At 42.7% G+C, this 24745-nt stretch overlaps 1 protein-coding gene across 1 annotated transcript in view; it reads left to right on the top strand.

The window, feature by feature from the left end:
- Window positions 1–442: 442 nt before the first annotated feature.
- LOC139685847 (uncharacterized) overlaps window positions 443–24745 on the top strand; it is a 59199-nt gene continuing 34896 nt past the window's right edge. Inside the window, exon 1 of the mRNA XM_071582959.1 lies at window positions 443–911. Coding sequence (XP_071439060.1) covers window positions 650–911 — 262 coding nt within the window. The 5' untranslated portion in view covers window positions 443–649. The remainder of the gene's footprint in view (window positions 912–24745) is intronic.

Raw genomic sequence — 24745 nt, 5'->3', positions numbered from 1 at the left:
CCAATCCTCCCAGAATTCCACGATCCAAATACAACTGATGGCCTAGTGCATAGCGATTGAGTGCCCCGGCTGAATTGTCAGTCGGTGGGCGAGCTTTTTCATTATTTTGCCCCACCACCTCGCTGCGGGAGTCTTTGCCTAATTTTTGCGACGGAAGCTGAGGGCAAATGAATTTCAGGTTTGACCGACTCCTCCCTCGCCATGCATCCGCCGTATGAATTCCTCAAGTCACTCCACGCACACCCCTTTGTTTGGTTTTTATATATATGACGAGTCAACGGCGAACCCCGGTATAGTTTTCGATAGTCGGCAAAAGCTGATTACGTCCGTTGGGACGGGCGAGGAGGGGCGAGGGGAGGGGAGTGTTTAGCGGCGTGGAGGAAGGGAGAGGCGGGGCTCCGCCGTCGCAGCCTTGGCTCTCCCCTTCACTCCGTCCACCGCCGCGAGAGCGACCGCTCGCAGACGCCCCGCCGACCCGAGCCACGAGACCCCCGCCGAGCCTCCACGCGCTCCCGCCCGCCCCACTATGCGCCCACGCCGCAGTCCCGCGCCCGCGGAGATGAGCCCCTGCCGGAGACACTGAAACGAAAACCCCCCACCTCTCCCCCTCCGTCCCGGCCGGTGGCGTCTGCGGGAGGAGACTGCTTTTATGGTCGCGTGTGCTTCGTGGGACAGGACGTGTTCGCCCGCTGCCTCCACGATGGTAGTGCCCGTGTTGGGAGACGAACCCGGAAGGGACTCCGGCCCCGGAGAAGCTTACGCCGTCTCCCAGAAACCCAAGATCATATCGGAGTTGATGAAGAGGAGTGCGAGTGGGGCGCCGAGGGACTACCGGCCCGCCGGCGGGCACCCGTCGGACTTGCAGCCTTTCTCGGACTCCCCGCGGGATGCCGACCGACCCAGGATGTGCGGTAAGCGGTGCCCACACGAGCCCATCGGAGTGATTGCTCACCCAGCTCAGCTCGAAACCCTTCGCCGGCGCATATTTGAGCGTTTTTGTGTTGTGCGATGAATAACTGGCGACGTTGACGCGAGCGCTCGTCGTCGCCATTGGGGGGAATGGAATGACAGCTCGGCCGACGAGCGCTATTTTGAATCTCAATCCGGTGAAGGGGTGTGTTGTTGTTCGCTGAGTGAAAGGCGGGAAACAAAACGACGTTTAATTTGAATCACAGCTACGGTTACGGATATATGTACTGCGGTGTTTACGCAGGTTCTTGAGGTGTACATAACATGAACGCGATGAGAAAATTATGCAATTTATTTTTCGGGCATTTCTCGGTTGTAGCTTCGGGTCAAACTTATTTTTTCTCGAACCTTAAACAAGGTCATGTCAATATAACAGCGTTGAGTGGTCCCAATGCGCTCGTCAAAGTGTTATCATTTCTAATCCACCTAAAAAATCGTGGTTTTTACTGCAGAGAGCTTATTTCTCGCTGTCTGCTATTTTAGTGCCTAATTTTTTGTTTCCAATGCTCACGACCGATAGGTCAATAAGTCGAGTGAGGCTTGCTTGTCCATGTAAATAGGGAAACAAGTAAAATTTTATACAAAAAACTGAACCACAGTCAGGGTACCATTTTCATATTAACCATAGTTAATCCATTACGAATCCATTCACAGAGAGAGATATATTTCAATCTCCTTAAAGCTGTTATTTCAACAGTTTTCGAATAAATTGAGAAAATATTTTTATTTCACGCAACAGGAGAAATTCAAGTGCTCCAAATGCAATGCGTTCGTAGAAATGACCCTATCGCATGACTACGTTAACTTTCAACTTGGTTTTTGGGGTCTTAGGAGATTTACGTCATTTCTATGCTGGCGGTTGGTTTATTGGTTTCAATCAAAAAGCTGATTTCCTTTAATCTCCATCACTCATGTTTATGATTGTCATTGATACACGAATTTAAGGCCAATATATCATCAGATCTTGAGGAAAATTCACTGGAGAGAAATAGTGCAGTGGCGTCAGTATATAATCACAATCACGTTCCCGAAACAAGAAGTTTACTGTGAGAGATAGCGTTCCCAATCAATAAAAACGTTCCTTTTTACGTCCGGAGTAAATTTTAAAATTCAAAATTACTTCGCGCTTGGCCCGTGATTATATCACGGATAGGATTTCGAGCCAATATTTGCTTGAATTTAATAGATAAATTCTGTCATTTATGATTGATGGCAAAAGGTTAGATGACCTAATTATGTAGTACTAAAATATATTCCATAAACCGAGTGCATTGAATGGCCATCGAGTGAGGAAATCCGTGTTAATCGAATGAAGTTGATTCCTACGCATTACATCCACAAGGATAATAATTAGGCCTAGGGTTTCATGGTGTAAAGACTGAGGCGACTTGAAGTGATCCCCGCGAGCACATCCATCACAGCACAGGCGCCGGAAGTCTCCCTCGGGCGGACGTTTTCCTCAGAGCTACCCTCGAACTTCATTGGGAGGAGGAGCCGCCTCTCTCCCCGAAGCCCTCTTACCCTCTCGTTTGCCGCTCAAGTCGGGCCCACCCCCCCTGCCGAGGGGACTTGACGGGAGGCGAGAGTGCAGAAGGCGCGGCCTTTCTAAGGTTGCAGCCGCTCGGAGAAGCGCTAGAGTGCCGCGCCAAGCACGCCGCTGTCCGCCCACCGGGGATTAGCCGCCTTCCGGCGCGGAGGCATGTTTGCCGATTGGCACGAGCCGCGGTGGGGCGAGTATTTTGCAAAATGCTCCGGCCAAGGAAGCCAAAGAGCGGATCTTTCACATTCGAGGAAAGCCGATATTGAATCGAATCGCGTGCACTTAATTGATTTCGTGCATTTTTGGCGGATGAATTTAATCGCTCATGTTAAATACGATAGCATTCACCTGTGGAATTTACCCAAATGCAGGAATTTCGCAGTGCCAAAATCATTGGCCATGACCGGAATCCTGTATTTCGGGGCAAGTCGGCGGTCGAATCCGTTACCGCCGTTCTTTAAGCATGTGGAATTTCTGTGATTGTAGTGTTTACGGTATCATATGCATTCAACTGCTGATTTCAAATATTACACCTTTACTCTCCGCGGAGAGAAGCCCCTTTTTGGTGGCATTGGAGGCAAAACGTTCTTTGTTCGACTTTTTAGTGACTGTAATAGTGAGAAATTATTTCATTAAATAACAGGAGAGACAATGTAAAGGAATCACATGCGACGCATTAGTGAATATTGAAATAAAGCCCGTAATGCTAGTTAGACGAATTCGCACGATATGAGAAATTACCATGAATGAGAAGTTAGCGATGAAATTCCCCATAACGTCGCAGTAATGTTCACAATCACCGGCTCCCGGAGTGTATCAGTGCACTGAAGATTGCCATAGATTTGCGGGAAACAGGTGAGGTTCGGGAATCGGTATCCTGGCTATCAGAATAAACTCTGCCGGAGGGACACTACCTTGTTCAGAGCAAATGCAGTGTGGTTCTGTGGTATAACTTGGCTTTGTTTTCGTTCTTCGGCACGCCGATGGAATTGTCTCGCAACTGACATTCGGAGTAACATCAGCTCTAGCGGTTAATGATGCACGCGGCTCTGTAAACGCGAAGGCCGGTTACCTTGCTTGCTCCAACTTTCAATACTTAAAAAATACCTAAGAAAAACTTCGTACGATCGAAGCCATCCATATTGGGTTGAGTTGGCCGTAGGTATGCGATCGGTTGGTCCACTTAGAAATGGATGGGCCGATACTTGGACGATTAGACCTTGGTAAGGTGCAGGGGTTGGCGAATGAGTTAATTTAGAGACTGCTGTATACCTTGTGAATGCGATATTAAGCGCGAAGGGGTGCGCTATTGGAATTAATGGCGTTGTATAGCATCATGCCCAGGAGTAAATTATACTGTAGGTAGAGTGCAGGCTTCGTTCTGAGTGAAATGGCTGGAGTGTACATGAAGCAATGAATTTGCGTCCCTTAGCTGTTCTTGTTATTAGGGATGGGGGTAAACCAGAGGTAGCGTGGAGAAGGTCGCTGGTTCGAGTCCCATGACCGGCGGAAATTTTTCAGATTAGAAAAAACTTTTTAATGGTTTTACGGAACTAGGTAACCACACACGAACAGAAAAACCACAATAATGATATTTCGGAACGAGACAACGAGATAAATAGACCCCTGAACCCAAAGGCAGCAGTTTCACCATGAGGCACTGGTGGCGCAGACTGAGCTGCGAACGAGAATGAAGTGCACGGTATTGCGATGTGGAAGGCAACGGGAAACCACCACATTAGTCTCCCTAGAATATGCAGCCTTCTCTTGCATTCAAATGCAGAAGAATGGAAAGATATGTGCTGCAGTAAACCAATCCTAGGATTGAAGTAATAAAAAAGTTGCTCTTATATTTGTATGAAAGCGGGTGTTCGACGATTTGTGGTCATGGATTGTGCGCACGAGCGCGGGTCAAGACGAAATGTTTGAAGGATGGGGTTTGGGGGTGATCGGCGGGGGGTGGGAGACTTCTGGAACCCCTGGAGAGAGAATAATAAGATGAAAAGACATGAATGGCTTTGCAGGTATCAGAAGAGATTCCTTCGAAAAACGCATCTCTTACCTTCTGGCGACTCGTGGGTAAACGGATAACGGAGAAAACTTGTCGAGTCGGGGTCTATGTAAAAAAATGTTTGTCTCTCGAGTGCATGGTTCAAGCATAAATTTGTAGTTCATTTCTATTTATGGAAAAGGATGATTACCAGAACATAATAAAATCCGTTGTGTATGACGACGGGCCGAGTACTTTATTGCCCGAGGTGCAGAATGCGGAGCACACCACTGTTCGGTGGATGCGTGAATACGAGTGAGGCTTGGGAAAGTTTGAAAGGAATGATTCTTTCATGTGCTGAAAGTGTACGTGGGGAATGAAATGTGATGCCTGGCGGAATGAAGATGTTAAGGATACGCGGAGTGGTTAGAAAGGGGGAAGAGGGAGAGAAATTTAATTCGGGCCAAGTTGACGAAGTTGGGACAATGGCTTGTTATATGCACTTACTGAGAGCGAAGGAAATAAGGAAGAGAAATGCAAATATTGTTTTCATTTAATACCAACTTGAAACCATAGACTTTGTCTTTTGATTGCAAAATATGGAAAGAATAAGACTGGAAAAGAAAATTTGGCCGTTAGGTAAATTATTTTTTTAGCGTTAATCAGAAAACAGGATTTTGCATCGGATTAAAACATTTTTCGCTGACCTCAAACTTCAGAGGACGTGATAACCTCTCTCCGTGTGATGCCTCTGAATGTCATCATAATAATAGGCAAGCCATGAAGTTTTCTTGCAACCAGAATTTCGAGAGGAATCGAAAGATGGCCCTCCGTAGCCTTATGGGTGAATTTTTCAAGCACTAAAGCTCAATTCAGGATGAACTCTACCCTAAAACCTTTGACGTCTAGCTTTCAGGTTGACTATTAATGCTTGATTAGCATTCAATGATGAGAGTACAAGCATCTACTCGTGATGATTATTGCTTTCGTCCCCAATCAGCCATGTGAAGAGGTGAAATTCAAGTTTTTCATGAATATAAGATCCATAAGTTAACCATTGACACTCACCTACCGCCTAAATCGCGTACGAACTCAGTGTTTGAATGTGGCAATCAGTGAGGTGCTTCGTGAACACCCGCTCAAACCTAGCATTTTAAACCGAAAAGGGTTGAGAAGGGGGCATTATACAGCACATGATAATGGGATACATTTAAGAGAGAGAGTCTTTTAAGGAAGTTCTAATGCCGTCAGGTGCATTTCAATGGTAGAAAGTTCACCTTCTGGCTTTTCTCTTGCACTTAAATCTCCCCAAAAGTGTGTGAAATACGTCGACCAGCGAGAATTTATGTGTAGAGCAAGTGCATGGAGTCTCGACCTCAGCCGTCCGTAAACATTTCTAAACCTCACTCATTACGTTGGGAAGTTTATACGAAAAGTCTAAAGGCTACCTCTAAAATATTAAAGCTACAGTGCACGTGAGTCCATAAAATACAAAATTAATTTCTTTGACGATATTATGTTTGTATTTCATGGCTCATTACTTTCCACATGCGAAAAAGCGGTTGAATTATCATCATCATAATCCTTTCGTTTTCAACTAGAAAAAATTTCCAAGAAAAATTAACACGCTGTTAAATAGACGCCGACTTAAGGATTCAGCTCCCTGACCTGGCATAATGCAACGGTTTATTTATCGCCAAAAGTAAAGAACAACAGAATGAATCTAGTTTTCCGAAGAGAAGATTTCCGCCACTAAATAGTGAGGAGTGAATGTGACAGGGGCCACTTCCGGACACGATGTGGAAAATCGTAGCGCGGGGCGAATTGCATTTTAACGAGCCCGCCTTCTTGAATGGCATTGGGCCAATGACTTCGGAGTGCCAAGTTGGGTGTTGAGTTCAACTCTTGGCTCATTAGCACTAAGAGAGATGTTTATTTGTCGAGCAATGAAAGAAACTCCTCTTAAACACGACTTAACGTTTAGAAAGGTGTTTTTTTTCAGCGGAAAAGATTTGAAGTGGGTCGTTTTCATCCCTGAAACGATGTTAGAAACAAGAAGCTAAATAGTAATTCGCGAACTTGATGTAAGTTTCACTCAACAGACATGTGCCATTTTTTGCTCCATTAGTTGTAATTTTGGAGTTTAAATTATATTCATTAAAAATCATACAATCTCGAAGTGTACGTTGGTGCGTCATTTTCTCATGTTTACTCTATTGTTTAAATACGTATACATGCATTACGCATTTCGAGACACCTCTTAAATTTTTGATATGGCTCACTGAGAAGAGCACCGTTTAGCAGACTCCCATTTTCATTCCAATTCATTTGATTTCAGTATTTAATCCGTAGTCTCACCCGTATGTTTTATTTTATGAATTCCATCTAATAAAAAGTATATGTCATCTCATTTTTCGTATTATGAGTGTCATCGATTCATTCCCACCCTCTTACGGCTGCAATTCACGAGCACGACTCACCATGAAATGAGATACCTTGCGGATGAATTTTGCGGGGAATATTTCCGTACCTCAGTATTTTAGCAGTTACGAGATGGGCTCGTTGACGCTGCACATAACTGGCCATTAGGTTCGTTGGATGTCGGAATGCCGGCCGTCGGATCCCTAACTGAGGGAGCTGCGTGGAGGCCGGAAAGCACTTGAAGATGCTCTGACGACCTCGGGTGACTTTGCGGGCGTCGTTTGGGAGGAAGTGTTAGATACACTCTCACGGCTCTAATGGAGAAAGTCGAGTCTCCTGGGGGATCGGGATGGTGCGGTGGCTAACGTAATGGCTTGCCATCGAGAGGGCCCGGGCTCGAATTCTGGAGATGGCAGATATTTTCAGTGGTGTCCCAATCCCTACCTAAGGTGCTCCGTGGAGAGCACTTTGAGTAAAATACGCCGCCCTTCGGATAGGACGTTAAACTGCGGACCCCTTGGCACCTCTCGTTAAGAGAAGGCTAATGCCGATTCCCTATTCCGCAAACGACCCAAGCCGTCGGTCGCCTCCCCTAAATACTACTAATACAACTACTCGAGTAAGATCGTAAAGACTGAGCTCAGGACGAGGAAAGTTATGACCGAGCGCAAGTTGGCGCAAGTCAAACATTTATCACGCGAAATCCGCTTTGTATTTTTTGTGCGTGTTAGTCAAGGATATCACCGGAGTTTTGGGGCTCTTCAGTTGACTCGACTCCTTGTCCCAAATATTGGTTGCATCAGTTCGGTGGGCATATGAGCGGAGCCTATGGAAGCTTACAAAAATGGGCGGAGCACGAAGATTTGGCACTCTCGGCGTTTTAACGTGTCAGGGCTCCGACACGCTGCGGAAATCTTATGCTTGGCCCGCAGACGTGTTTTGGTGTCTCTCACTGAGAACAATCCACTGGGCAATCTGCCACCTGAAGAGGTCAAAAAGAAGTATAGACCACTTCAGCAATAGTGCTAACCAACTCAATGCCATTCAATAAAACGCAATGAAGTTAGCGTTGAGTCGCATTCCGGCGTCCAAAATTACCGGTCATGAACAAGTGTATCTTTGAATTGTAAATTTGACGGTGACAATACCGCGAGAAAACAGGCAACGGTCATATATCTGGTCACTTCTTTTGGATGCCAATCATCGCCGACGTCGTCAGCGTCTCCCTTCGCCAAAGAAAGTGAACCGGCTTCTGAAGCATGTGAATGAATTTAATATCGGGTCCCATTGGCAGGAAAGGCCGGTCACACTCATTAACTCATTGTATCCCTTATACATACACCAAAGCATTTACATAGCCAAAAAAACGTCAACCTAAGATCTACGTTCCGTGAGTCCCAGTGCATCGAAAAATGATTGTTTTGAAAGAGAGAATATCATTGGATTTGGAGTGTTGGCTTAACCTAACGTGGGTTAGTGGCAGCAGACCTTCGGCGCTGAAAGCCTCGACTAAGAGAAAATATTTTATAAATCAATCATCCTATACTTCGACCTTTAATTTAGTCAAATATTACCATGTGCCTAAACTGATAATGGTTTCCGCACAAAAAAAGGGCTAAGGCAATTAAGACCAGAATAATGACTTTTAACATGCCTGCATACATTTTATTACGTAATCAACTAGTGTACTTCAGGATTAAATCCAGATATAACGCGTGCAGGATGGGAAGACCCATTACTGAAAGATTCATTCAGATAGGTAGACGCATTTATCATTGCTACCGTGATCCCACCAATAAATAAGTAGCGGTGATACATTAAGACATTTCCGATATCGTTTCCTCAACGACGATGTGGTATGTTCACTTACCAACCGAAAGTCCTCGCGATGCCTCTGGGTACTGCCAGATAAACCAGTCTATTTTCCCGGATATCTGAGGATTCTGTACGATGATCACCACATGGAAAGAAATGGCCCTCCACACCCAACCTGTCCGCCCAAAGTGTGCACATTTCACACACCAATGGTACAATGATTCGTCCCGCGTCGGAATGAACGACAAAGTAATGAACTGGATTCGGGACTTCCTTACAGACCGCAAAAAATGGGTAGTGATAGATGGCTCAAGCTCTAATTATATGCAAGTAACATCCGGCGTCCCACAGGGTAGCGTCATAGGACCACTACTATTTCTTATATACATTAATGATATCACTAGTAACATAAAAAGCAGCATAAGACTCTTTGCCGACGACACTTAAATCTAAAGAGAAATAGTGACTGACGTAGATCGTGAATCACTATCAAATTACTAAAACAACATTAAAAAATGGTGTGAAGAATGGGGGTTTGACTCAAATACGAAAATATGTACCGTTATGCATTTCTTAAATAATAGAAAATACAACCAAACTTAACCAACTCACTCACTCGGAGGTGTTCGTATGAGCGTCGTGGATGAAGTAAAATACTTTGGGGTCACCATTGTATCGGATCTTTCTTGGGGAAAACATATACGTATGATACGTGGAGGGGCGCTAAAAATGGCATTCTTCAATCGTATGGTCGGAAGGTGTAGCGACGAAAAAGTGAAGTATACGTTTAACTTTCGTAAGACCTTACATTGAGTATAGGGCGAGCGTTTGGTATGCATTTGAAAAAGTATTAATTACAGAATTAAATAGGGTACAGAGAAAGGCCGCTGGATTCGTGAAAAACTCGAACCAAAGGACACAAACCGTCACTCATGTAATACAGAACCTGGGGTGGGAACCATTAAATATCCGAAGACTTAGGGCTAGATTAAACTTATTACAAGGTAAAAAGCGTGTGGTTTTGCATCCGACATTGTCGATATACTATAATTAGGCTCCCTAACAAACATTGGTAGGGCCGACAATCGCTACAAAATTAGAGAGTTAGATTTACGAACTGATAGATTCAAGTATTCTTTTTTTCCTTGCACTATTTGCGACAATAATAAAAGGGGGAACGCCTAAGAAAATAATAGGTACACGCTATCGAACTTAGGGGTACACAAGATTCAATTCCCACCAAACTCTCTCCAAGTCCGGCGTCCTAACGCCCCCCGGCGTGCGCCCTTGTGCCAGGCACCATTCACCTACACCCAAGGGGTGTAGGTGAATGTAAATAGCGTATTTTGTATTATTATTATTATTTTATAAGTAGTCTACGCATCCCCCGTCCGGAATGCGTAGATTACTAGCCGGTAATGAGTGTCCGAATTGCATGTGTTACTGCCTTCTTTCGACATATTTCTTGCCCTATTTGTGTAGGCATAGGAATAGCTGCTAACCATATAATACTCGTAATAAATGTGGGCACGTCTCATGACCGATATTCGGTCGCCCCCTTTCCACGCGGTCATGGGTGGGTCGCGGGGTGTCAGGTGCATGAGGAAATAGAGGGAATATATGTAGAGTGGCTGGTGACCTACAACACCCTGCCACACGTCCTTGCGACGGCTTGTGGGTCATTGTGTAGACGTAGATATACCTGTAGATGTACTGTTGCCAACTCGTCAGCTAGATCGGTTGTTGGGTTGAAGCTCCGTTCTGGTATGTAACACGGGTTGGACGTTCGGGCGGAACACATGATTTCCTGTCCCATGACACCTCTCAAGAATGAAAAAAAATTCCACAAAAAAAACATTTACCTAAATATCCGAATGTGGATTTGCGAACGCTTTGAGTTGCAGCAGTCGCCTTTGCGGCACTTGGATCTTCTGCTGAGGATCATCGGCGGCTGAAGACAGCACTTAAGATAAGCTTAAAGCAATTGTTTCCGTATTCGGGGCGTAGCTGTGAAACAACTCGTTGGATGATTCAACCCAAATGCTTTCATAACAGATAATACTGTTGAGCCGCCGCAAACATGATAAGAGCCGTCTGTACTTACTTTATTTCGTTTCCTATCATTTCTGAGGTGCTCTTGCGTAACTTTACCCTCGCACTTAAGGACGTCCGCTGAATAAATATTCTCCTTGTTAATATTCCGCAAAACATTAAATGAAATGGCTTCGAGATGTGTAATCCTTTATCGGATAGAGAACGCGGTCACGAACTTCAGGGCCGATTTGCTAAACCGGGATAAATATTTAATGAATGGCTTCCGGCGACCCTTGGTGGAGTAGTTCGATGACAAAGAAGATGACGGAGTTATATTTCGGAAATTTTTCCGGCTTGCACCGCACGGCGCAGCGACACAATTCAATGCGAGTGGGCGTTTCTATGCAATCCTCTCCTCTGGCACTTACTTTTATTTCTCGGCGGGTGATTGAGCTGAGCTTCCTCGGTGCGAGTGAAATGGGAAAGCAGCCAATGTAAGGCGAATAATGAATGAAGCATTCAAAAGGAACTGTATACGGATAATATTAATCTAGAAGTAAAATATGGAAAACGTAAGATGTCAATTTTCACTGCTCTTAGATCATACAATTCCCACACTCAACACAAACAACCAAAATGAAACATTAAGTGTTACCATTGTGTTGAAGTACATATATATATATATATGTATATATATATATATGTATATATATATATATATATATATATATATATATATATATATATACATAGAGAGAGAGAGAGATTTCGTTTAAAGCCAAGTAAGTAATAACTGATTTTTCGATCAAGCTGGTGGCGCGACTAATTATCTCTCAGATGGAAGGCACGCACCAGCATTAACACTTATATGGAATCAATTTAGAGAGGTAAACTCTTGAATATTTTATTATTTCAGCCCAGGGTTTTCTTCAAAAATCACACCTATCGCCAATTTTTTCCTTTATCATATTTTCAGGGACTCTTGGAATCAATATTTGCATTTATAAGCTAAGTATAGCCTAATTATATTGTGGACTCTGTAAAATTGGCGACAACGAGCGATGAATTTTTTCGCAAAAGTCGATATCGAAAATGAGAAGGGAAATGAAGGTGGTCGCAATAGAACTTTTGTGTTCTCATGACATTGTGCTCATATGAATGCGTCTGTTTTTCTATTTTTGTCCTGTACTTTTGTATTCATCGGTAGACATTTAAATTCAGCGTTGTAGAACACTTAACGTTTCATTTGACATCTCTTCATCGAGGGAAGCTGTGAATTTCGTTCAGTGATTTTTACTAAGCGTGTAAACAGATTTCCCCTTGCAGATGAGCGTCTACCGACGCAGTGTATTTACTCTCGCTTGTAAAAGATGTAGTGAAACTATCAGTAACATAATTTGTCTTGCTTGACGGACTTCAAACCTGGGGCAAAATAAGACCGTACCTTTTAAAATCCTTATTATCCCTGCAATTTCTCGTCTGAGGCGATATTTTGCAAGAATGGTTTATGAAAAATTGGAGAAAACTTTTCAGCAAACAATCAGGGCTTCGAGCAGCCATAAAATCCTCCCAAGATTTAAAATTTTGGGAGAAAACAATAATTCCAGGTGAGAGGAAACGAATGCATACGGGGATCGAGATGGTGCGGGGGCTAACGTACTGGCTTCCCACCCTGAGGGCGCGGGTTCAAATCCCGGCGGTGTTGAATATTTTTCAGAGGTATCTCGATCCCTACTTGAGGTGCTTTGTGGAGGGCACTTTGAGGGAGTACGCCGTCCGTCGGATGGGACGTTAAACTGCGGACCCCTTGGCGCCTTTCGTAAAGAGTAGGCTAATGCCGACGCCGGGTTTCTCTCCACCCTTCATCCTTTCCTGTCCATCCCCTATGGCGCAAATGACCTTAGCTGTCGGTCGCCTCCCCTCAAAACTACTACTACGAATGCATACGTGTATGGACGCTCATTGACTCAGGCCCTTCTGTGTGCTTCCGCCAGGTCTACGTGCCAATTGATTCATATCCCAAAAATGAATTCAAGTCTAAATGAGAAGCCAGCGTTCCTTCATAAATTACACTCACGCCAATAGTCGTCGATAAAGGGTTTTGTGAATTTTGAAGCGATGAATAAAGCGTATGGATAATTGTCGGTACGCGTATGGATAATCGTCGGTACATCGGAGGGGGTGAATATTCCAATGGTTTTCGATATAACGCATAATATATACCGATGTTTTAACCATCCCTAGTGTTCATTCGTTAGAGCTGCTTTTGTCGCGGGTTTAAGTAATAGTAAATGGTAAGACCCTCGCCTGCCAACCCAGAGGTCGCGGGTTCGATTCCCGCCTAGGTGGTTTTTCCGCCACCTAGGAATTGGGTGTATAATTGTAATATCATTGTTTAATGTACGATGTAAAAGCCGAATTGCAGTTTTGGGACTGATGCAAAATAAATGAATGTTCCCCAAGTCTTGACTGCATGCCAAGGTTTCATCGGCGCTCATCTGGGGTGAGCAGAATGAGTCAAGTGGATGGGAGGGGGCGTGGAAGAGGCGCCCAAGACCGGCGTTTGGTAGGGGTCCTCGAAGGTGGGTGGGTGCACCATGGTTGGGAAAGAATAAAAGCGGACCCAAGGGCGGAAGTGTGGTCGCCCTCCCTCGCGAAGAATGCCGTACGTGAGTCAGGAGTGTGTGGGGGCCTTCCCGCGTGGGCCTTCGCCCGACACGCGCATCTCGTCGGTCCTATATTCAGTCTTGTTATATAGGAAGAAAGCACAACTGGAATTTACGTACACCATGCTCGGCAAGTCACCATTATCGTGCAGATTAATTTGCAGAGTAGCAGTCATAGGTTGTTGAGGAGGTGGTGAGAATTGGCTTCAAGAGATCCCGTTACACTTAAAGAGGTCCGATGAAAAGATAGTTCTTTTTATGCATTGGCGTATTGTGAAAAGGAAACCACCGCGCTATCTTCCTTATCGCACAACGGCGAATCCGTTTTTGGTTTTGTCAACATTAGTTTAGCCGGCTTGACGAGAATTGTGAAGAAGCAATATTTACTTGTATTTCTTTTGTATTCCATCGGAGTAGTCTAACCCGATTCTTTTTGGAGATCCGCTGGCCGATTCTGGTCCTCGTACGAATGACCTACTTAAATTACTTTCAGGAGCCTTCATCCGCTTTGATTCCTTACCGAAACGGATTGCACTATATTACAAGATTGGTATAAAAAGAATCGGGAAAGGCTTCGGAAAAATAGATTTATTTCAGATATTGCTACATTGCCTCAACATTCTTCTCTTGTTATTCCTTTGAGTGTCGACACACTTTGGCCACTGGCTTTTCCACGACTGGAAGGCTCCCTGGTAGGTGGATTCCGGATGGTCCTTAAGGGTGCTCGTGCAAGCTTTTTTAACGGCATTTAGTGGAACGGCACTTAATGGAAATATTCTGCTTTTACCAAGTCGGGGCTGCAAGGGGGTTGGGAAATCGTCGCGATACCGTTGCAGAAGGTCTTCGCAAGCAGACACTCGACTCTGCTTTTGGTCGTCCATCAAGACCTTGGGGGCTAGTTTAGCGCAGATCTTTCACATCGCCAAATTTTGAGGGAGAGTGGTAAGGACTGTCCTTTTATCAATGCTAATACGATCTGCGATCATGCACACGCTTAAACGACGGTCTTAATTCAGCACTTCAGGCACGCATCGCGCGTCGTCGTCGGTTCTTGACGTCGACGGCCGTCCAGAGCGGGGCCCGTCCTACGCACTCTTTCGGCCATTTTTGAAGAGCTTGTACCTCTTCAAAACGGCAGTTTGTGACATTCTTTCATCTTGAAACACATGGCGAGTCATGCCCATCCTCTGCATACCCTATTTCCACAGTCTTACACAAAATTTGATGGCGTACCGCTGTTCGATCGTTCGCCACATTTTGCGCTTGCAACGAGTCACTCGAATGGGGCCCACTAAAGCACGATCTAGCGGAACGAATACTCGTAGGCTATTAACGCTTAGCGCGTATTTATGGTCAGATCCTCCACTGCCGAACCTGCGCTGTGCGACGCACAGTCACGTCAGGAAAAAATTGTTCCCGATACTTTTTATACAAACTTTGAATTGCAATGTTTTCATTGGTGACTGAACTCAAAAACACCCTCCGCTTGAAAGTCTTATTCTATTGAGATCCATGAAAGTAATTTCTGGTCAATCACATCGCATAGATTAGAAATCAGTGATTTACGTAATAGATCGACGTCGTGTCGACTTGAATGTGATGAAATTAGTGTGAGATGAAGCTAACTGAAGATTCTTTCGTCTTCCTGAGAAATCTTATGACTTTTGGGTGTGAGAACTTCTGTCCTCAATGTTATATTTACTTTTTTATCGCATTTGACTTTTGACTACACAAGTCAGTCTTAAGAATTATTTTCATATTTCCAAAGAAACTGCGGGAGATGCCGCAACAGTAACTTTTAACGGAGTCAATCCGCTAATGTGCATTTCAATGCAACAATTTCAGAGTGTAATTTCAGAATATATTGAGGGATCTGGGTTCGAATCCCAGTCAAGGCGAATGATTTTTACCCTCTGAAATTGTTGCATCAATTATTTTCATGTTTCTTTACTTTCTCGTTTATTCCCAAATTTTCATAAGTAAACCAGATTGTTTTCATGTTTGACGCCACAGGAAGACTGCCGAAAATAAGTTCAGCAAGCGCAAGCGAAATTTTTTTAAATGAGTAAATGAAGTGTAACTCATCAAATCCACGATCGTGGTACATTTTTCACCATCTTGACAGGATTCTGTTGATTAGTACAACCCTCGCTTCAATAAACGGCCCGTCAAAAGCCCCCGCCAACGTTCGAATGCTTGGGAATTTTCAAGCTTGGAAAGCTATGCAACATTTGGTTGCAAACTGACATTTGGTTGCTTTTCGGAAGTTCCCATCAAAATTGCTAACTCAATAGCGATTGCGAAATGGCCAAAGTTTTCCACCGTGAATTGGAGACAACATAAATAGAGGTGTCCACAGAGCAGAGGTCCTCAGTTCGTTGGGATTGTCCTCAACAACCACACTTTTAGGAGATGGCCTTAAATGGCAACCAGGTATTTTCTTCGTAACTGAGATGCACCCCGAAGTTCAACGACCTTCGTCTCACTTAGTGTTTACAGCTCAGTTCAATCTTAACTCTGGTACTGTTTTCTTGTGTTACGCGCAAGAAAAAGTTTGAGTTCTAACCATAGTACCATTCACATATTTTACCTTTGTAGACTGCCTCACTCTGCGCTTTTAAAAACATTGGAGACAATTAATGTTAGCATAAAATAATGAATTAATTTCGTGTGTAAGTTTTCATGCTACAAATCTTTTCACGAATGCTTGGTGATTGGGATGAGGTAATTTCGTAGTTCAGCGCCCAGATTTCCACAGCACCGAAGAGAAAAAGTTCTCAGTTGGCCTCGACAGCCGGTTGTGGTGGCTGTAGCGACCTCCAGCTCATCCAATATTTGAGGGTGCAAAACCCCCTGGGGCAAGGACGTTCTGCTGTCTCTTTGCAATTTAATGGGCGAGTGATTTATGGGCGGAACGACCCCAAACCGTACGAGTGCCTAAATGAGAGCCTGGATACAAAAGATTTCTAATGTATAATGCCCCAAATGATAGCACTTAAATCCAATCTAATAATTTGTTTAAATTTAGCTTTACCACCAAAAAATGTTCGATGGACGTCCCTCATATTTGGTATTGAGTGGTAGTTTTTGCTGGCTATTATTTATCGTGCCAGATGCCACCTGTCTATATAACAAAATTTTTGGACTATCGATCTTCACCGAGAGGTGAAACTTGGTAGGGCGCGGTGAAACTGGTTTCGTTATTTTTGACGGCCTCTTTCTGCGGCCTTTCGCAACGTGAGTTTCAATCTGCTACTGCACATATAAATACCGGATTAATGCTTTTGCATTTTTTTATTTGAAAAAATTTCCACTATTTCATTCATTGTAAAGCTAAAACAAGTTCATTCATTCCTTCCAGGTAGAGTACGCATTGAAAATTGATTTTTAGTGATTCCTATTAGCTTCTACGCCTCTTGAGAACTTCCTTTTGTGTTTGCCCTACTTTATTTCCTTTTTCAGTATTTTTTGTAAATACTGTACGCTTACATTGTGCGTAAAAAGTCCATTGCCATATTTCCCCAACCCTCCATACCCATTAATCTCCTTTAAAATTACCCTTATGTTAACTGGTGGTTTGGACTGAACCAAAACTTGGATTTGGAAACGAAACGATACGAATATTATTTTGGTAAAGAAATCAAAGAGTATTCTTTTCTTTGCATGCGACATTAAAATTTTCCTTCTATTGTGAACTTGTTCATTGGTGCGTCAATGACAACAGAGTAATGTGATTCGAGGAAAAATCGCCTTCTTAGTATTAGTAAATGTTTTATTTGCTTATTGGACGTCTACATTGTATACATGCTTGGTCACGCCTTCGAGGTCTAAAACTTATAAAAATAACAGTCTGCGGTTCTTAGGCACTTTTGATTCATAAAATAAGGGATCCAATCGTAGTGATAGGATGTGTCATCATCGTTGGGTTTCTCATGTTGTATTTACGACTTGTTTTCATCGCCTGATATTACGGCAGGAAATTGAATGACAGTCAGCAGCTCTGTCCGATGGGACGCGGTTGGGGAAAACGATTTTGCTTCTTCGTTCAAACGTGCGTAGAACATACGACGGCGACCACCTCGGGTTTCAAAATATTTCGAGTTACTGCGGAGGTGTCTCATACACATGCGTTCGAGTTCACGTTAAGTCTCATAAATACATAATCCTTTCCTAGCCCGGTGAAACTACAATATATTTTCGTATTCGGGCAAAAAAAAATCCCTTTTCAAATGGGGAAACCAATCGGCCCATCTCGAGGGTGTTGTTGAGAAGGCAAAAAGTACTGTAATTACAAAGATCTTTTTATAGTCATTGCGTGAATTCTACGCATGTTTCTATGCGTATGGTTGTATTAAAAAGTCAGGATTTTCATAATAAACTCTCCAAGGCCGTTTGATCAGAAGGTGGAAGCAGTAGAAAGTTGTCGAAGACTACGCCTACCTTCTCGCCCGAAACGTGCTATGGGGAAAGTTATGAAATGAAGTGCCAAGCCTGAGGAACCGAAAATCTTAGACGTGCACTAGGTTGGTCAAAACTCTTGAGGGCGCTATGCGAAATACACAGCAGACTTCAGGTACCTTAGCAGAGGCGTACATTAAGATTAGCATATCTTGCAAGCAGCTCTACAAGCACGGGTACTAGAATAAGAACCCATTTTGAATGCTTGCAAGACTGCTGCACTGATATATTGTCAGAAAATGATTACTTTCCTTAAAAAACTTGGGATGTGAAACGTTTTGACTCCAAGTTAGAGTTATTTAGCTTTTGGGATTAGTTTTGCTACCCACGTTGAGCTCATGAATTGAAATGATGCTCTGCTTTCTTGTGGACACGAAAGAATTTCTTTCTTTACAAAAAGAGTCTTAAAAAAAATCGCATTTAAAAAGCAATGTTGTTGAGTCTTCTTTGAGGTAATGGTGGGAAATTAAGTTCTGCAAGAGCATACTATACGTCGCCTTGCCCTTCGGCAAGATTAAACTATCGCGGCCTCTTGCCCCGTTCCAGATGGGTGAAAGTAATGTGGAGCAATTTACTTCCCACTGCACACATTTTCACGCCAATTTACTGCACACCTTTTCCCAGCCCTCAATTCATGTTTAGGAAAATGAGAATGGGGAACGCAATGCAATATTTGCACTGTGAAAAAAGGCCGATGAGTCGATGGTAATCTTCTAAACTATCAATTAGTTTAACCGTACATATTAATGCCATGAGTATGGAGTCACAAATCCCATACTCTTATCTCCACTTCTCCAAATGAAATTCAGGAAGAATTACGGCTGAATAATGAATTAACTTTTCAGTTGTCGGTGCTCAACGTATTCCGGATTTATCGTAAGGTGATTTCCCTGATTAGAAAACCTCAAAACCGCCTTGTTCTGCGCTAGATTGGCATCCTTGACCTTTAGCTTTAAAAGGAAAATTTAGCGATCTCGAAAATAACACGCCGGTAAATTCAGACTATTTTTGCATGTCTAAATGAGGGAAGGATTCCAACGACCGAATGGGCACCTATTTATTCACATAACCGAAGGAGAGAGGTATGCTTGAGTTATCCCATGAGTAATTGTACTCAAATGCACACGCTCAAAGTAAGTATTTTAAGAATCAGAAAATTTCCAGCATATCCGCTAAGCATTTAAATATTCTTTTGCAAGGAAATTCAGCCCAACTTCCTCCTGCCGCCAATCCATCATGGCCGGGAGGAAGAGTGTGCATAGCGTCCGAGGCAACATGAGACTTCATAGGGCATTTAAGTATTATCCAACGGAACAATGTGAATAAAAGTAGCCAGCTTTGACACATGTTTTCGTCTTCAGAAATTCGGTACCGTAATGAGAAATGTGTGCTGAAAGCTGCTTGACGGAGCGGAAATCTTCATTGCCCTCTGGCGGAGATCAATTGTGCATTGCCAATTATTTATTGACATAGTTATGTACATCACCACCCTGCAACAAATTCCAAGAAACTGCGGGAGATGCCGATACAATAAATTTTTGAGGGAGTCATCGGCTAATATTCATCACAATGCAACAATTTGAGAGTGTAAAAATCATTCGCCTTGACCGGGATATTCGTATCCCGTTAGTGGTGAATGATTTTTACACTCTGTAATTGGTGCATTGTGATGGATATTAGTGGATGACTCCGTCAAAAGTAACTGTTGCGGCATCTCCCGCAGTTTCTTGGAATTTGTCAACGGTAAAACAACCCAAGTGTTTGAAGTTGACTTTAGCCTCGTGGACCGTGGCGCATCGCGCGCGACTACGAATGTCTGTTACATTGTATGCGCGGGATCTCGTCACACCTTGCTCCTTTAAAAGCTGCAGAAGTCTTATCCAGCGAGAATACGCGATAGATATTAATACTTTCATTTCTGATATCGTCGCTTCAAAAATTCTATCCTAAACACAAATTTCGAATAACCCAATAGAGTAGCGGCTTTAGACAAATCCTATACGGTGCCAAATTCAGACCCGTCTAGTTTTTACTGCTGCATTCGTGTTAAATTGAAATATCCATCGGGCTTATTGGACGCGGTTCATTTTCTCACCCACTCCTTTAAGTGTTCACGTTCTGCCAATAAAGTCTACTCGAGCAAGGCGAATCTTGACGCTCCGGGAGGCCCACGCGGTTCGGGCCCCGCGGGCGGACTTCGCGGTTGGACCGAAGCGGCGGAGCTGTGAAAGACCCGGACAGGGATTACAAGATGGGATATGAATTTCCTTGGGACGTTTAACTCGAATCCCATCTCTTTTTGCTGGCGGTCTTCAAAATATGCCGCAAGTGTGTATGCGCACATAAATACATACATACATGCACACTTGGAGGAAGCTTTTAGGCAGCGAAAACACAAACCTGTACTACTACTCTGACCATTTTGCTCCAAAAGACTTCCGAGATAGTTAAACAACTACATCTGCGCTATACTGTGCGCTCATATTTTAATGTTCAACTGTACTTGCCTCTTTCTCGAAAACTGTATAAACATTTGCTTTGTTTGCATGTATTCTCACACACCAGTCGCACTGACTTTATGATGCCCTCAGAAATGCATCGCCCTTGGCTGACTGGCTAGCTAAAGCTTGACCATCCGCGACTTCAAAAGATTTCATGAATTCCCCACTGACTTTCATTCCTATTTACAGTTCCCTCCATGCCTACTTTATCATTTCCTTCGTGGATATGAGCAAAAAAATAAATCCTGATTGTATTGCATGTCCCTCACTTATTAGTGACACCATTCTTGTGCAGCATCACTCTTCCCTTCCTGGACCCAAGCTGATAATTTCTTACGCAAACGTTTTCCTTCCTTTCCATTCTCTTATCGATTATCGTTAGTGCGTTTAGCTGCAAGCGAAATGAAGCTTATTGTTGATGATGATTCTTACATGTCACTTCCTTCCCCTTTTTTGGGATGAGAATAATCACTGGTCTTGCAAAATCTAGCGGAAAAATTACTCCCTCAGAAATAATGCAAATTAGCCAATGAAAACTCTTCCCTCCACATTTTCCTAAACCCTAATGCAGTTCCTCGGGAATCGTATCAACCTTCACGGCCTTATTTAATTTAAATTCCTTACATTTTATATCTCTACACGATCATATTTCCCACTCATTAACAAGAATATCCTAGAAGGCTGCAGGCATTTAAATATTCTTTCAATTTTCTACAGGATATTTTCAAACCACACTCCTAAATATTTATACCACAATTTCGTCCCCATCACCTCAATCCACAACAGGAATGCTAGGGGTAATAATAAACTTCTTGTCCCACACCATCGCACGGAAATCTATCACAAATCTTTTCATGTTACAGCATGGTGTCGATGGAACTCTATCCCAGATGACATAAAAAACTCTCCATCCACAAAAGCATTTAAGAGAGCACTTCACAAGTTCATTATCCTCAGGTGAGGAAAATGAACTTGTGAAGCGAACTTAAACCTCCTCATTTAACTCAGCTGCTATAAATATCACTGTTACCACTATTTTTGTCACCTCAAGCAGCAGAATTTTTCAATATGTATATATGGATGTAATATATATTTTTTCCTTTTCTTTTCGATGTGCAAATCTGTGCATAATGAATTTTTGTTTGTCCATATGTATTTGTGTGTATAAATATATGCATTTAATTATAAATTTCATGCCTAATATAGTATGTATAGGACAATGGGTTAAATGGAAGAAGGGACCATTAGATTAGAATGGTTCCAGGCGTCACTTTGTGGAGGCGATCCATTTCAGAAAAGAAATACTTAGTTATTCCACACATATTTCATTAAACACGACCTAGGTTTCGACTTACTAAGTCATCATCAGGTGGTGACCTTACAAAGTCATCATCAGGTCACCACCACCTGATGAAATCCCAAACCTAGGTCGTGTTTATTAAAATATATGTTGAATAACTAAGTATTTATTTTCTGAAATGGGACCATTAGCTCTCAATTTCGCCCAAATAAATACCTCTATCTATCTATCTACCATCAAGAATGCCTGGACCTAAGCTATCCATATCTACGCCATATTCTCTTTCTATACCTCAGACTCCTGACGTTATGCCTTAAACTAATAATTAATCTATACATTTTCCATCTCGTTGAATATATCCTGGGTCAAACCGACCCAAGAAATTATTGTTTTTCCGATGTACCTTTGATAGTTTTTATGAATTTTATTTCTTATTTCCCGACGGTGAAGTCACTTTTCTATACAGCTCGCCTATTTCACCCTTATTTTGTCAACAAAATGAGTAATTTCAGGCGTGTTGAGGTGGAAGTCGAACATAATGAATAACTGATCGTAGAACCTGATGATGGTGTAGTACATCGAAACCCGGTCGTAAAATAAATATTTTATCGAGTGGAAAAGTGCTACGAACAGTTATCCATTACTTCTTTGGTAAAATTCCCATATCTTCACACTACGTCTTCCACCACGCATCTTTCGCCCTATTATGTGATATATATATATATATATATATATATATATATATATATATATATATATATATATAATATATTTTTTATATAAAATATATATATATATATTTTCTTTTTTTTTCTTTAAAATGTATAACACTTAGCACTAGTGGACACAGACAAAAACACAGAAACACGCAAAAAAGAGACTATTTTCCGAATTTTCGGTGGTCGTGGCCACCTTTATCAAGGAAGAGAGGGACAGAACTCGAACAGAGTGGCCACAAAATAGTGAGTCTCTTTTTTGTGTGTTTCTGTGTTTTTGCCCGTGTCCACTAGTGCTAAGTGTTATACATTATTATTCATGTCCGTGAGACTTTCAAAAAGTGTTATATATATATATATATATATATATATATATATATATATATATATATATATATATATATATATATATATATATGCATATATAATGCCCATATATATATATATATATATATATATATATATATATATATATATATATATATATATATATGCATATATAATGCCCATATATATATATATATATATATATATATATATATATATATATATATATATATATATATATATATATATATATATATGCATATGTATATGTGCACCCACACGTCACCAACTTTCAAAACCGTAGGCTCCATCTGAGAGCGTGATACTTGAATCACGTGTCGTCACTCCACGACTGCGCCAGCCTGCCTCCAGGCGAGAGACACCCCCGATGCGGGGGAATGTAACCGTTCCATGGGAAATCGAAGTGCGCGCACGAAGAGCACTCGGATGAGGTTTTCCCAGTACGGCTGAGAGCTCACTTGATGGCCGTTTTGCCCGCACTTGTTGGCATCTTTTGTAATGGAGCTTTGACTCGAGTGCCATGCAGATGGCGGCGATGAGAGGAGCCGTGCCATGCAAAGGCCAAGTGATCGGCCGATCGCCGCTGATTGATGGGCACGGGGCTCGTGCAAGCGGAAGCCGTGGAGTGGCTGGTTGGTTGGTGGGTGAGAGAGAGAGGCAGGCATTCGGATCTCGATCATAGTCACGCTCGCGTTGGCTTAGCATTGGGATTGAGTCGCGAGGCGAGCGTCTCGGAGGGGCGCGCCCTGGCGGCGAAAATCGGAAATTCTGCCACTTCAGTCGAAGAGATGACGGGTGGTGGTGCTTGGTGCTCTTCGGGATTCCGAGGCTTCGGGGGCTCAATTGATGACTCTTCTTCCGGGTCTTTAGCTGCTCACCAAGTGCGATTCCAAAGTGACAAACCCTTCGGTTGTGTCATCTCCGGGGATAGGGGGAGCGGATCCTTTCTCAGGAGCTTGCAATTTATCTACATTTACATCTACCTAGAACCCCGCAAGCCGCCGCAAGGGCGTGTGGCGGGGGGTGTTAGAGCACCACCAGTAATTAAGAAAAAAACGTATTAAAAGTCACAAATGTATACAATCCACGAGCAAAACATGGAATGCATTCATGCAAAAACCCTTACAACCCACACACATGCAAACACCCAAGCTGCCAACTATCATACACATGCACCTACAAATATACCTGATGTCTTTGCAATGTTTAATTTTTTCTGACTCGTAAATTAAATGTATTTAATATTTCTAAAGTGACTTCGGTTTCTAACTATTATGGTTCCTGATTGTCCGGGAAAATAATGAGTATTTGAATCTATCTGTACTGGAATCTAACTCCCCTATTTTAACTTTGTGGTCTGATCTACCTAAATAGTGTGGGACCATATTATTTCCTTTAGTGCCATTGTTAAACTCGTTTGTTTTGAACTTTTCTAAAAGTGTAAGTTTTAAGTGTAATAAGTGGCTATTTTGCAATTGCAGCTTGTGGGTGCTCCTAAAGAAAATGTGCGATTAGCATCGAGTTTGCAATGCCAATATTTAAATCATTGTTGGCATTTGTGGAATTAAAGAAACGGCCAAACAAGAAAATGTTACAATTAATTGATCGGTTAATTTGAAAATTTTACAATTGCACTCATGTATACAGCCACTTAACTTTCGGGAAATCTATCATTAGTGCAAATCAGGTGGCGAACGTCGTCATCCTCGAGTCTTCAATTGAAGAATTGTGATCCTGAATTAGAAATGTGGTTTTGCAGATGCACCGTGGAAAATTATCCGAGAAATCTGTTTCACTCTTGAGAGATCTGATATCGAGCCACAAGGTGTCTGTTGACTTTTGAAGAAGCCTGTGGAACACGGGTGGGGTCCCCAAGGGTCGCATAACACCAATTTCATTCTGAAACTAAAATCTAATCTCCGAAACTAATTGTACTATTACTCAGTGTGGCCTTGTGAAGGGCTTTATGACTAGCATTCTGTGAGAA

Source organism: Hetaerina americana, unplaced genomic scaffold (genome assembly GCF_022747635.1).
Source record: "Hetaerina americana unplaced genomic scaffold, ioHetAmer1.1.p SCAF_12, whole genome shotgun sequence".
NCBI classification, from domain to species: domain Eukaryota; kingdom Metazoa; phylum Arthropoda; class Insecta; order Odonata; family Calopterygidae; genus Hetaerina; species Hetaerina americana.
The sequence above is the reverse complement of the archived record's forward strand: the minus strand, read 5'-3'. Positions and strand labels throughout refer to the sequence as shown.